The sequence below is a fragment of the Falco punctatus genome (assembly GCF_963210335.1).
Source record: "Falco punctatus genome assembly, chromosome: 9".
In the NCBI taxonomy this organism is placed as follows: Eukaryota; Metazoa; Chordata; class Aves; order Falconiformes; family Falconidae; genus Falco; species Falco punctatus.
Genome location: NC_137589.1, coordinates 19,068,555 through 19,083,617, shown reverse-complemented (window position 1 = coordinate 19,083,617; position 15,063 = coordinate 19,068,555). Strand labels below are relative to the sequence as shown.

At 47.3% G+C, this 15,063-nt stretch overlaps 1 protein-coding gene across 1 annotated transcript in view; it reads right to left on the bottom strand.

The window, feature by feature from the left end:
• Positions 1 to 15,063, bottom strand: part of COL13A1 (collagen type XIII alpha 1 chain) — a 94,587-nt gene that overhangs the window by 42,464 nt on the left and 37,060 nt on the right. Inside the window, exons 8-15 of the mRNA XM_080401317.1 lie at positions 13,925 to 13,975; positions 10,113 to 10,148; positions 8,587 to 8,613; positions 7,478 to 7,504; positions 6,385 to 6,411; positions 6,251 to 6,277; positions 5,945 to 5,971; positions 1,900 to 1,965 (exon numbers count right to left, since the gene is read on the bottom strand). Of these exons, the coding sequence (XP_080257443.1) occupies positions 1,900 to 1,965; positions 5,945 to 5,971; positions 6,251 to 6,277; positions 6,385 to 6,411; positions 7,478 to 7,504; positions 8,587 to 8,613; positions 10,113 to 10,148; positions 13,925 to 13,975 (288 nt within the window). The remainder of the gene's footprint in view (positions 1 to 1,899; positions 1,966 to 5,944; positions 5,972 to 6,250; positions 6,278 to 6,384; positions 6,412 to 7,477; positions 7,505 to 8,586; positions 8,614 to 10,112; positions 10,149 to 13,924; positions 13,976 to 15,063) is intronic.

Sequence of the window (15,063 nt, the reverse complement as noted above, 5' to 3'; positions counted from 1 at the left end):
TCACAGCACCCCCACCATGGGTGCACCATGGGAAGGTAAAGGGGGCTTTGCCTGTCTGCCTTTGGCTCTCCCTCCTCCGTTCCCACCTCAGCTGCTCTCTGTCAGCCCACTCCATGTTCCACTTAGGGCACTAAAATGCAGCATAATGCTGGGAACAGGTGATGGTACCCTGGCAGGGGAAGGGGAGGTGGGGAGAGTGGGAGCCCTGCCACAGCAAGGGAAGCGGCTGGAAGGAGCTCGCCCAAACTCCCATTTGCATTGCCTTAGCTTTGCTGCCTTAGACACGGTGTGCTTTGTCTAAGTGAGTACCTGTCCATGCAGATCCCTAACCATGCAAAATATTATTACAACACCATTATAGTCTTTTTAATGCATTCAGCACAAAAAGACCCCCCCAGATCTAACTGGACGGTAAGTGGATGCAGTAAGTTGGAGATCAGATGTCATTCTATATTTTTAGCCATTGACTGGAGCTATTTTTTGGTTCTTTTGAACACCAGTTAGCCACCCTGATTGTGCCCCAGCAATGCAATGCCTGTTCAGCCTCCTAACAGAGGTCTCCACTCAGCCCATGTCTCTCCTAAGCCCAAGCCCTTCTGCAAAGTGCTCCTGCTGATGTGCTTAGAGGCACCACCAGGATTTTCCTCTCTCAGGCGCTGGTGCTAACATTTATTTTGCAGTCTCACTTTTTTTTTTTTTTGAGATTCAAATGCTGGGCTCCTGGAATTGCCTGGTGCTGGCAGATCTGTAGGAGTGGATTACACTTTGCTCCACTTAGAGAATGAATACAGCGACAGCAAAACAGATCACGGCAAAATTGTCTGGCGAAGTTAGCCTCCGGGGACAGAGGGAATTTGCAGCCCTGGCTGACGACAGGCCGGAGGGCAGCTATTCAAGTTTCCCACTTCATCCTGGATGCAAACATCAGCCTTCAGAGCCTTCCCAAGAGGTAGTCCTTGGCCTGGCTCTCCAGACTGTTACTTTGAAGGGCAAGCAGTGCAAGTTGTGGGCTTTGTGTGGTGTGAATACTGAAATCGATAGAAACTGAACTGAAACCATGGGCTCAAGCGATAAGGTCGGGATTTTGTCAGCACTGGGCAAGGACCAGGCACCTCGTGGCAAAGGCTTGTATTGCAGACTGCAATTCCCTGCGAGCATCTGACTGTCTAGACAGGCAGCAGGGTGACAAAACCCAGCCACTTAATAGAGGGTGCCCAGCACACTTCAGCAGGGTAATTACAGCGGTTTGTCCACACGGGAAAGTTAATCCCAATTGATGGAACAAGGGAGCTTAAAGTGGGCTCATTAAAAGCCACATGAACTCTGACTATGGACACTCTTATTCACTATTCATATGTCCATAATTCATTTTATGAATTAATTCCCAAAATAAACTAAACTAAACAGGAGTTATGGCCCTGGAAACCAAAATAAATGTGTTTACACAAAGATTTAATGCAATTTAATGAAACCATTATAAGAGCTTATTTAAACACATTTTCCCAAGTGTCTCTGACTAGACTAGCCCTTAGAAGCAGCGTTTGCCTATTCATTCATCTCAGTTAAATTTCACAGACATTAGCTGCATTTCAGCAAGAGGTTTCTAACCTCGCCAGGAGATTGAATATGCAGGAACTGACTACTTAAGGTAGGAGACTGCTTGTCAACAGTTCTCAGAACAGTTTCATGGCCTATTTATTTTTGAAAAACTGGCTTCACTGCACTTCTTTTTAGCCACATTATCACACCAAAGAAAGATTTCCTCCATTTCCAAGAAAGTCCCTCAGCTCTGCCCAAGCCTCTTGGAAAACCCTCTGTAGGGGAAGAAAGACAGATAGCAAGCTGATTAATCGCAAGCATCGGGCTAAGCTTAGAAACAGGCAATGAGGAGAAGTCTACCTGGAAAGTGCGTCTCTTTATGACCGGAGGTGGAGCCAGCCGCACTGAATTGAGGAGAGGCAACAGCTGAAGAAGATCAAACCAGAAGGTCGCAGGGCAAAGGAGGCCATTAGGGCACCGAGAGTCAGAGAGCAGCCAGGGGAGAGAACAGAGAAGAGGGGAACAGAGAGATTGATGTGAAAACAAACCCCCATGAGAGCCGCGCACAGGTACCTGCTGGCAGACCTCTGAGCTCCTCTGCGCTGTGCGCTGCTTACAGGGGAATGAGCCATGTGCCAGCCCTAGCAGGTGCAGGGTGACCACTTACCAGTCCCATGCTCCCACCACACAGAGCTTTTACTACTTTCTCTGCTCCAAAATACAATTTATGCAGGGGATTTTTGACAGCTCCACTGATGTCCTTAGGCAGTGTATACCACAAGACATTCTCCCACTGGCTCTGCTAAGCTGTACAGTGACAGGACTGTTTCTCTTAATTTCTCATCACCAGATTTGAGGCAACTATGCAAATGACAATTTTCTCCAAGTTTTCCATGTGCAGTTTCCTAGCACTATCCATCTTCCTTTACAAGAAACACAGTGTATCTCCAGGCCTCACCTCAGGGTGTGGAAGGGAGTGGAGAGAAGCTATTTGGGGCCAGCAGCAGGCATCAGAGCCAGTGAACAGGTCCTGGAGTGGTTCATTTAGCTGGGCAGACACAACCGTCATGGCCAAGGGAGAAAACTAGGCCTTGGTGCCTGAGCCCTGAGCAGGGTATTGCCTTGGGAACCTGTGCTTTGCTTTTCCTTGTTTAACAGTAACATCAGCCTCTGACTGCTTATAGCCAGGAATGCTGCCTTAGGGCACAAAGCTGACCCGGACATGCAGAAATCAAATGCAGTAAAGCTCAGGAGCATTTGTTCACCCTTCTGCTGTATCCAGTTTCCACTTGCATGCAAGCTGCTGTCATCCTGGCACCCACCGTGCCGGCTCCAGGCTCAGGAATGCTCCTCTGGCCTCATCCACTTTCCTGTTCCTATCAGTTTTCCATTGAAGCTGCTCTTGATTTACACAGGGAGAAGAGAAAGAGCCTTTCTGTGCTCAGACACAAATATGTGCCTGTGTGCAGGGTTTCCACATGTGAGCTGCGTGCTCAGATCTGAGAGGTGTGCCCATAGGATTCCCACGACAGTAACAGTATGCATGCAAGCAGTGCGCTGTAATACCTTAAACATTGTTCTTCGTGTTTGCAGTGAAAGCAAGGATCCAGTCCTGTTGCAAAGTGAAGTGCAACCCAATATTGCAGCATTACCGCCCCGTGATCAGGTGGTCATGTTCAAATGCACTGATCCAGAGAGCCACAAGCTATCACAAGCAAAAGCAGTGCCGCTGGAAAACCAGCTAGGCTGATTTTATCTGAAGGAAATCCTTCTCTTTCTAAAAGACAGTGTAGGAGGACCCATAGCTCAGGAGAGCGTTTGGGACTGTGCTGATCTTCTCAAAGGAGACATTGCTGCAAATCCCCACCCTCCCCATGCTAGGTGTGCCTAGCACATCTGTATGAGTGACCCAGGCCCAGCTGAGATGGCTTTGTCTGGCTCCTCAAGGGCTGAAGTGTATTGAAATATTATGCACCTCACAGGGAAGCAGAGTGAGGATTGCTGGAAAAGATAAGGAAGAAAATGGAGAGAAGTAGTCCTGAAAACAGAGATAAGACAAGACCCAGCAATGGATTCAGGTGCAAGTAGGAGAGTTTAGAGAAGAAGCCTCTTCCACCCAGCTCCTGCCCTGCCCCCTCCATGTCCCAATGGCAAGTTTTTTTCAGAAGACAGCATGCAATATTGGATCTGCATCCTCACGCCTTTGCATCAGAACTGGGTCCCGTCAGATCATTACCCACAAACCTTCAGCGTAAGGATCTGGTTAGAACGCAGGGCTGCAAGGGTGGTACTTAGGTATTCCTATGGGACAGTGAAGACACATGACACAAACAGGGTCAGTTAGACACGCAGCCTTTCTGAGAGCAGGTGGAGCACAGCTAGTCCCCCCTTTCCCTCAGCTGAGCATCCTTCCTCAGGGTGGCACTTTGGCGCAGCTTAAACAGCCAGCTCACACAGAATGGGTAGCCTCACACCTAGGCTTGTCCCTCAGAGCAGTGCAAACTCATACAGAAAAAATAGGAAACTACAAAGGCCAAGGCATACATCCTAACTTTACATTTCCTTCCTAAGAAAACAACGATGAAACAAAACTGAAACAACATTCCTGGTTTTCCAGGATGCTGGGTTTCATTTCCTCACCCATAATATCTGACAAAGGAATTTGTCAACTTGTCAAAGCAAGAGTAAATTGCAATTCAGTCAAATGTGTAGCATTTTTACAAGAAGGCTCATCTTAATTCTCATTTTGGGAGGAAGAGAGAACACTGCACCTCTGTTGGCTGATTTGTACCTCTGGCTCCCTGAACCTGCGGTCTGTGACCAGATCGTTCAGGACAGCCCCCTGTGAGCTGATCTGAGGACAGTTACCCTTCCTGTGAGCATGTCTCTGCCTTGGAATGGCTCATCGGCTTTTTAAAATGCTGAGCTTACTGCTTCATGAGACCAGAAGGACCTCCATGAGAGCCAAGGAAGCATCGCTAGGCTTTGCTGGGATGTGAGGCTTTGCACTCACCCTTTCACTGCTGTCACAGCCCTGCAAGCATGTCACCCCCGGGTGCCTACAACCCTGATGCACCAAACCAGCGTGCCTTTGCCCCTAGGTCTGAGCCCAGGGTAATCCCAGTGATGCACAATCTGCATCTCCATTTCCCAGTGTTGCAGCAGGTTCTACTGCTGCTTTTCACCTTGAAGGACTGAGGACAGTCGGAGTGAAGGGCTGTAACAGGAACCCCGGACACCATTCTGGTGAGTGTTGTTGTTAGCTTCTTTTTAACATAACAACCTAGTGAGCCAACTTGTCTAAATAAACACAGCTGACTGGCTATTATTGTACAGGGGCTGGCACATACCAACAGCCCCCTTCTCCCTTGCTGCCAGCCAAGCTCCCTCCCTTGCCTCTGCTGCTCAGAGCATCCAGGGTCCTGTTCCCTCTGGGCCAGGGACCAGAGCCCAGCTAATTGTCCAGAAGCGCATCAAAAATAAATAGAAAGCCCTTAAGCCTGTCTCCCTGTACACCCAGATTACAAATTCCAGCCACTTCATATGATGTCGTTCCAATGCATTTCCAGTGGATTTTCAGTACTCCGGTTGCTTTTAGAGCTGGGTAAATCTTACCATTGTAATCCCCTCACACCCCATGATGTACCCTCTCCTCTCTTGGCTGCGGTACATGCCAGCCAGGCCAGATGAAGAGGCAAGTGAGGCAGCAACCTGGCTTTCATTAAACAGTTGCTGGCATCAACCCTCCCTCTCTGGCCTCTTCTTTGCAGGCAGAAAGCCCACCAGGCCGGGGGACTGGCATGGGGACCAGCTCACCAGGGACCAGCCAGAGCACTGTGACCAGGGAGGTCAGGGTTACTTTTAGGCAGGGAGCACAACCCTTCCCCTTTGGTCTTAACACTGCATAGACACATGTGAGGCAGAAAAAACAGAGGAATGACAAGAGATTTTCCCTGAGGTCTGCAAACCCTGCACTGCTCCTGGCCATGCAACTGTAGTGGAGGCTGTGGAAGCCGTGCAGAACCGGTGCAGCAGCACAAGGTGTGAGCGGGTGACCTCTGCTCCTCCAGAAACCCCAGGTTTTTTGAGGGTTTGGGGAGAGAACACAGACCTTCCCTGCACTGGCACAGAGCACAGCAGGGTCTCCAGGAAGCAGCAATGACAGCATTATCTGGGGGTCAGCCCTGGTGAGCAGGAACAGACTGGAGAACCCACATCCCTCCTGGAAAACCTTATCTGCTGCTTCTATGTGAAACACATCAGTCAGCTGAGCACTGCCCTCAGGACCCAGATGACGCATCTTGTTAATGAAACGATCTATATTTCCAACAAAAAGCCATTCAAACAAAGGAGGATTAACATGCAGGAAGGCACGAGACAGATGATAATAATGTTAATGACTTACCCTGTGAGGGTACTCTGCACACTGACCCTGTGAAAGAAGGGGATTAAAAGGAAAGAGTTTAAACCACAGAGAGGACCAAAATAGACACACAGAGTCAGATCCCGAAGGTGTAAATCATTGTGACTATATTGAATTCAGTGCAGCTATGCCAATTTGCACCCCAAAAACACCCTGCCTTTTGTCCCCAAAGCCCTCTGTTCTTGCTGCATTTCTCAGCCACTCAGACCACGCAGCACCAAGTCCACCGAGTCCCTTCCCTGCTCACTTTTTACACTGAATTTTCAGCACATGTCCCATTAAAATTACCTTTTCTCCTTTTTGTCCTGGGGGTCCCTATAAAAGAAAAGTGATAAAAAAGCCCCCAATAAATGAAGGAGTTCAGTGTATGCAAGGGGAAAGGGATTAGGAGAAGGTGAGATTGCAAGAGATGGAATACTTACGGGTTGTCCCCTGGGACCTGCAGCACCCTTTAAAGAAACACAGTGATGAATGAGAGATAAATTCCCATTTTACAGTGACAAGAAGACAAAACCTCTAATTGTACGGAGTAGGTGGAAACTTGGCTTTTAAAAACAATTCTAGAGAAAACTTCCAAGAGAGATCTGGGTTCATTTTGTTACTCTAGAGGAATGAAAACGCACACATGTTCTGGCTGCACCGTAGGGGGGGAATTATTAGAAGAGAGAAGAAAAATCATCAGGAAAGCACACCCTTATTGTTCCCAGGACCTCAGCTGACAGCACGTCTCCTCAGTCGGCACACTGGGATTGAACCAGAAGCAGCCAGGACTGAAGCCTGAGCTGCAACTGCCTGAGCTAGGATTGTGCAACAAGGGGATGTCAGCTCGGAGGGGGGATCTTCAACATGTGCTTGCCAGAGGGTTATACTGACACTCAGGCTTAAAAAAGAGACTTAGCAGAAGAAAACATTGAGTGAGTGAAGGTGACTACAGAGCTGCTAGCTTGACATACTCGTGTTTGGGGATTTCACCATCAGAGATGTTGAAAGGAACAAGACCGCATTTAGGTTTCCATCAAGTGCAGCCTAAGCTTACCATTTTCAACCAAAATCATTTTAGTACAATGCATATATGAAACAGAGCTTCAGGAGGGGGGAAATAAACATTTAAAACAGAAAATATGCTTTTTTGGGGGTGTTGTTAGATAAGTTGAAAGCTGCCAGATGAGTTTAGAAAAATCTTTCCATCAACTTTTACTTCTGCTATGAGGCCAACCACGAAAAATGTCAGCTCCCAAAGTATATTTAAAGAACATAATTGCTAACTGCAAGGAAAACATATCCCATGTGTAACTACAGACTTGCTGTTGTGACATGATGAATCTGATAACCATAATGTAAAAATTACAGTCATGCATCCCAGCACTGCTATTATGAAGTTACAGAATTAGGGACACAACCAGTGCATTAGCTGAACTAACATCACTACTCTGCCTATGAGCTCATTTTCGGCTGAGAGGTAACGTCATTTCAAACCAACTCATCACCCACAGACAAATGTATATTTTTTTTTACCATCTCCCCCTTCTGTCCAGGGTGACCCTGCAAAAAGAAAAGTAAACATGCATCAGCTTTGGCTACTGCAGTCTGTAGAAGATGTTGACTTAACCTGCTTAAGTCTTTCCTCAGGAGGTGCCTACAGTTCCTATACCTTGTCAAAGGCGATGCAACACTGTGCATGTGGAGCTTTGCTCACACACCTAACAGGGCACTGCTCCCTGCTACCCAAAATGCTGAGAACAAAACTCTGGAGGATGAATGCAATGTGCAAAGGCTCTGGGGGCATGCCTGGGACACAGTTAAGCCCCCCTTGTCCTGGCAGAGCAGCTTCAGCTGAGTGCGGTGCACTGTGCCTTGCTGGGGCTCACATGTGTGACCCCAGAGAGATACGAGAGACGCTGTTTGGTCTCTCTTGAGGGTGATGTTCCTCATGGCAAAAATAAGGTCCTGCTGTAGGAAGTTAGGTGCCAGAGGTATGTGCTACCACCTCCTTCTCCATTACAGAGGAAGTATGGTAGAGAACTTGGCTAAGTGGCTGCCTGGAGCTATGGGTTTCATGTCAGTTGGGTTCATAAGGAAGTAGTTATGTTTTTACCTAGCTCTCTGAAGGATGAGAATAACTTAGATCTGTCTCTCTCTACTATAGAGCTGATTATAAGGAGGCTCTTTAGGGTCCTTTCATCTTCTACTGCAACTCTTCGCAGCACAGCAGCAAAGAGAAAGAAGCTGTAGGGTCGACTTCAAATAAAGCTGTTGGCTGTCTAAGGCAGAGGGCTGGTGCCTAGGGGACCTGCTCTGCCTGTCTGACTTGGGGTGGGAGTGCCTGCTAAAGCTTTCCCTGCAGCAGCCAGGCTGTTGCACTTGTGAAGTGCTATTTTATAGGTTTGCCTAGAAAGGAAACAGCCACACTCTGCCTTCCCTAATCTCTTGACTCCTGCATCTCCCCCAAGGCATCTGTGGTATCCTCCTGCCTGCCAACCTTCTAATTTTCTTTTAATCCAAGCATGTGCATGACATTGCAAAATAATCCTCTTGAAAACATACTCTCTAATACGCAGGCTGACAGGACAGTGCAGCCTAGCAGGAAGCAGGGCAGAAAGTCTTGAGACAAGCTGTTTGCTTACCGGTTTGCCGTCCAAGCCAATAGGGCCCTGAAATAAAAAAGGAGAAATGATGAGAAGTGCTTTCACTAGGGTGTCTGTCCATCTGCCCCAGCAAGCACTATGTGTTACAAGATTGCATGGACTGGAGAAGGGATGCAGAGGTGAAGTGACTCTGCCCTCCTGCCGAGTCCTGGCAGGTACCTGGCCCACTGAGTACCAGCCCAGCTTCCCAGTTACTTCTGCAGTGACCTGCTCACTGTCAGCCCATTTCAGCAGCAACACTGGACACAAGGGGAAAGGAAGGAAGGAAGGATTCATAGGCAATTTGCAAAAAACCCTCAACGTTTCAAATTTTGCAGCATCCTGTAAACTGGTTGGAAATCAGCAGTTTTCTTGAGACTTTGGTTTAAAAAGGCACCCACCTTTGGGGGAAGAGGAATTTTTGCAAATGATAGAATAATAAAACTGTCCCAGGGAAGAGGTGACATACAGCTCGGCAGCATGTTGAAGGTACTATTTGATGAGAAACAGGCTCTGCAGAGCGCTGTCCCACCCGGCACTTTCTCATGAGCTGGGCCGATTTGTTTTCTGCTCTTCCAAAAGCCAAAGACCACAAAGGCCTGGAGAACATTGCTTCTCCTCAGCCCAGGGACAGCTCACAGCCCCCCTTTTTGCAAAGGGCAGAGCCATGGAGCCTGGTCAGACGGCTTGGAGGCTGCCAATTCTTCCCATTTTCCAGGAGTGAGTCTCCCCCACAGACCTGCTCTGGCACATCTCGTGTCCTGGAGCAGCAGCTGAACTGCCTGGCAGGAGCAGGGATGTGGGGGGGTGTTTGTGTTTGCCTTAGGCTTCCTAGTCATCTAGGATAAATGTGTAAGAATAAATAGCAACTGTTCGAGCTCTCCAGCAGCCTCAATGCTTGAAAGATTGTTGCCAGCAACTGTAGGACTGAAACGAAACTTGCTTTGTCCTCTCCTGGGCTTCTTTTCTGTTCTTTTGCCCATCTCTAACAGTGTTAGAGAAGAATTCCCTTCCATGCTTTTTGTCTTTTCCCTTTGGCATGACCAGGTTACTCAGCCTAGCATGGTCCCCAGCTGACCTGCACCACGCAGGGCCCTGTTTGGATCACAGGCACTCATTGCTATTGTAATATCACCTAAAGGCTCAGCTAAGGTTGGAATTTCACCTACCTAGAGATTATTTTTCTTTGTTTGGGGGTATGTCTTAGGATGGTTTTCTTTTACTGAACAGATCTGGCTTCGAGTATGTTATTTTAACACTTGTGTGTTTTTTTTAAATTAATTTCCTTTCGGAGTTCTGTGGTTTGGGGTTTCCCTCCCCCCCCCCCCCCCCCCCCCCCCAACAACAAGTATCATTTAAAAGAAAAAAAAAAAAAGAAGAAGAAAAACAAATCCAGAAAAAATTACTTTTTCAGTCATATCAGATCAGGTCCTTGGTCTCAGACAGAAATTATGAGATGCAGGAAGCACTAATGAGGCTTCCTAGTAATATCGCACACCCATAGCTCATAAATTAGTTACACTTACCGGGAATCCAGGAAAACCTCTTGTTCCAGGCTGTCCCTAGGACGGATGAAACGTAGACAGCAGTTTAGAGTAACTGAGCTAGATTTTGATGGACTCTAAGTCCTCTCTACAGAGCCTTTTCTTCAACCTCTGCCCATTTATCCTGCGACTCTGAAGAGTTACCCAAGACCCATTCGCCTCCAAGGGGAAAGTGTCTTGGGAAGGAGAGGAAATCTCTCATCCCCACTCCAATTTGTACAGGGCCAAGAAAATGCTGGAGCAGGTCCAGTTTGGATTGTAAACAGCTTCCTTGAAGCTTCTACATTAATTAAATGGGTGTCCCCAGCCCATACGCTAGGCTTTTGGAATATATTCCAGAAGCTGAGATCATTTTATGGCAATTCTTGCTGCCATAAACCAGAGGCGTTTAATGCAGGGTGCTGCTCTGTGCAAGACAAACCTTGCAGGTCACTGGTGTCTAAATACAGCCATCCCTCTTCTCTTCCCCAATCTCATGTCCCAGTGCATTCACTTTCCTCACAAATAATTCTGGACAAGAGATGATTTTTTTTTTCTCTTCTGTTTTTTCTCTGTGAGAGCTAAGAAGAAAAGGAGAGCTAGGTAGTGTGAGGAGAGGAACATGAGTACCAAGTCCTTTCCCCCACCTCTTTCTGGCTAGCCAATGTTGGCTACCAGTTTGGGATGAGGTACAGAAAACCCTGTGATGTGTTTGGCAGCTTCTTCATCACCCACTTAAAAACACTGAAAAAAAGAAAATGCCCTGGCTGTTAATTTTTCATAGTTCTACAGTTCCTGGGATCTGTGACATCCCAGGTCCCAGTTACCCTCGATTTGTGTGTATCCAGTAAAGATACTGCTTTACTTAAGGATTTTTTAATTTCATTTTACCAAAAAGTATGTGAGCCAAGTCAGGAAGCAATATGGACCAGACTTCAGTAGATCTGGAAGCACACCCATGTAGATGGAAAGAGCAAAATGAGGTAAATCCTGTACCACATTCATCAAGGGACTGTTGTGGCATCTTGCCTTCCTTAAAAGCCATGCTACAATGCCAAAAAGCCCAGGTTTCTTATGTGTTCTCATGCTTCATTTTGGGAAGAAAATGCTTTCTTAGGCAATTTGAGACACCATGACCAGACTGTTTGAGTCCCACAAGGTTTCCTAGGGAAAAAGCTGGGTATAAACAAGGGTTTCCTTCTGAAAAGAAAAGCTTATGGGTACATTTCTGCCTTAATCAGAGTGATCCCATTTGGTGCTGAGGGAAGGGGAGGAGGGGATGGGCCTGCTAGGTTGTGAGGCTGAGGTTTGCCACAGTGAAGAAACAATAATCCCTTGGGAGAGAGGTCAGAGCCACACTGGCAGGGAAAACGTTCACCTTCAGGTTGCATCTTATCTGCAGAGAGACTCAGTGAAGGTTACCTCTTCAGAGGACGGGGCCAAATAACCTCTTTGCAGAGTTTGAGGGATGTCCCTTCCACAAAACGCCTCATGTTGCACTGAACAGTTCTGGTTTTATACACAATGCTAGCAGGACCTAATCACATTTGCACTGTTTTTTTTAGTTCTGCAAAGCTGAACTTGGTCAGCTTTGCTTTGCAAGATACATATAAAACCACCTGGTCCTGTTGGCCAGTGACCAGAAGGGAAGATAGGCTATAAATTAAAGGATCTGTCCACCACTCACTTCTGAAAAGGCAACAATGAAGAAGAGCCTAGCCACAATTCACTAATTTTGCTTCCCTGTTGGACGCCTCCCTGGACAAGAAGTGCTAAAAAAAGAATTAGGGAGAAAATCTGGAAATGGTGCAATTTGGCTTCCTCTGTAGACTACAGACTGTTGCCTTTTTCTCCTTGAAGGACGGCAGAGTGATTTGCATGGTATCAGGCCAAAATAACAGTTCAGCAGCGAACGATTCCAAGAGACTGTTTTTGTTGGGTGGCTGTTTTTCCTTGTCTTCTTTTTAAAATGTTGATTGTATGAAGTATGTAATCCCGAGAGCTGCCAAATCATGGAGACCGTCTGTTTCTGCCACTATCGGTGCACTGTCCCTCTCTGGCCAAAAGTTAAGCAGCTCTGAGCCTGAGCAAAAACTTTAACCTCCAAATAAAAATCTGGAAACTATTTGTCATCCCACATCCTTCCGAGTGGCCCCTTGGCCAGGGTTTCTGTGTTTGTATTCAGAGCTGTCATCCTTTTGACCTATCACCAGCTCCCCAGGAAACTGGATCATCTTCACAGTAGGCTTTGGGGTGGAAGTGGGGAGTTGTGCCAGTCCTGGCACCTCAGGTCTTTGACTGGTGTAGGCAAACCCCCATTTTAGATATCATTTGCCATCTAATTTTCTACTGCTTTGGAGATGCAAGTGTTCCGCACTTTCCCAAACAGCAGCAAAGGCAATGAGGCAAAGCAGCAGCACCAAAGCAGACATTAAAAATTGTCCCTCAGACCAGGCATGTGTCCTTCAAGGAAACAGTGGTGCCTGCCTATTTGCAGGACCTACAGTGACAGGGACTGATGGCTTTTCTTTCCAATTACTTATAACCACGGTATCCAGAAGGCTGAGAGCTACAGCTTGTGAGAAACAGCAAAAGTGACCAGGCATTTACCATCCAAAATCTGCTGTTTGCGGAGCAAGGTGGTCTGGCTCAGCTTGGCACTGGCAGACTCTTTGCCTGGCCATGTGACCAGGGACCATCTGCTGGGTGTAAAACACTTGGGGAGACCCATTTGTGTCCTGGGCTTCAGTTCTGTCGCTTCTCAAACTCCAGTGTGCTGAGGAGGTGGGCCTGGGAACTGGCAAAGCTGTTTGTTATTAGAAACACTTATCATGGGCTTTTGGAAGCTTAATTGGAAAGCCAGATGTAGCCAAGTGTTCGCACTGCCTAGGTCTCTCTCACTTGACCTCTGCTGTGAAACAAAAGTTGCTGGTGGCCCATCCTCTCTGCAGGTCAAGGACAGTGCTCTTCACAGGTTAATCAAAATCGGAAGTGCCCACTGGGAGGGAGAGAACTGAGTCTCTGGGTCTTTTTTCATGGAAATCTCCGGTGGAGGCTGTGCAGGGGCAAGGGGAGAGAACTGGCTGCATCCGCACAAAAGCAGAGGCTTGATGGTGAACAGCAGTGCAAGAAACATCCAGCATTTAGGGCACCTCCAAACCTTCATGTTGGTCTTTTTTTATGACCTTACCCTTGCAAAAAGCTTTGACTGACTGACTGACTCGTTGCACCTTGCAGGGATACTTCTGCTGGAAAAGGGGCACAAAATCCTGCCTATGCTTTCCTCAGCACCCCAGCCAGCTAAGGGACTTTCCAGATGGCAGTAATTGTGCCGTCAAAGATTTTCCAAGATTTTGGGTACTTGACAAGGACTTCTGAACAACTCTGAGCTATCCATCTTTGTGAGTTCCCCTTTCACCAACTTAGCTCTGATCCTGCTCTTCCGCAAAATCGGCGGGGTTGTCCTCTGCTAATGAAACAAAAAGGCTGGGATCAGCCAGGCAAAGGGCGCGTTTTCTCCAAAAGCAGCAGCAGCCCTGTTGCAAGAAGGAGATATGCTTCTTCCTTTTAAATACAGGAATATGGTTTCCTTGCAAGGGAAGGCTTCTTCATTTGCTCTGGAGCATGAGCTGTAATTTCATTATATATAGTATATAATAGCAGTATAAAACCAAGCGTGGCTCAGCATGGGAACCACATGATACAGGGGTTTTGCTGTCTCCAGCTGGTGCTGTGTCTTACCACCCCTCCTAAGTCTTTCCCTGTAACTTGCCCACATCCTGCATCAGTCAAATATAGACAGAAAAGCCACTTACGGGTGGACCACGGGGTCCAATGATAGACATGCCCGCTTCTCCTGGAGCACCCTGCAAACAAGGGAGAGGAAAAGGAGTGAGAAAAGGAGGAGAGGAAAACACAAATACAATTATATTCCCATCAAGAATGGGGTTAAATTAGGGTGCCCAAAGAGTAAGACATTCAGGGTTTATGAGGCAGCTGCTGTTCTGGCCTCCCCCAGCTCTTGCCCTATGCTTTGGGAGAAAAATGGAAGATGCACAGCAATGAAAACTAAACATTTAAAACACACTCAGGCAAGACAGTGGTTCTGCCCCACTGCAAGTGTGAAAGATGGCCTGAAACCCTTGTTGTTTTCTTCCTGTGAGTCCAGGATGACTGTGTCCTGCAGAAGAAAGAAAAGAAGTGATGTGATGGGCTCCAGGAAAATGGGAGCTATAGGCAGATCACTGGCTGCCTCCAGAAATGCCTCACTTGTATGCTTCTGAAAATCAGTTGGGATGCGGATGAAAACAGCAAAGTCCTTGCTGGAAAAGAAAACAGCTGCCTCTCCAGCTCCTAGCCACACACAAAGTGTGATGGGCAGGACATGTCCCTGTCTTTGGAAAATATACTCTCTTCCTGAGATGTAGCTCCAGAAGTACCCAGGGCTGGGGAGCTTTGGGGTGGAGCATCCCATAAACCAAGCATCCTGCAAGCAAGCAAAGCTCTCTGCAAAACAAAGCTGTGGCCTGCCGACAACCTAGAACTCTCACGGAGGGCTTTGGGGAAGCATGGGCAATTGAATGATTTTTCATTTGTTTGTATCTATCTGCTGTCCCTTCACGTTGAAAGCTTTGGACACAGAGAAATGCAAGGACACACAAAGAAAAAGCAGGATGGCTTCAGGCAGTGAAATCTTGGTCTGTTAGGTAATGTTGGCTCCAATGAGCAAGCAGTGGCTTGAAAACAAGGAAGGACAATCTGTGTCCTACCTTGCCCTTCCTTGCTGTGTTTTTGTCTCTCCAGTGAAGAGGAGCAAATGGGCCTGGTATGGCAGTGCATAGATGATCAGGTGAATAATCATCCCTTTCCTAGTTTCTACACATTGTTATTCAGTTATTCACACACCCCAAACACCTCCATTTCATTGTTCTCCTGGGTGGGAAGTGCTTACAGC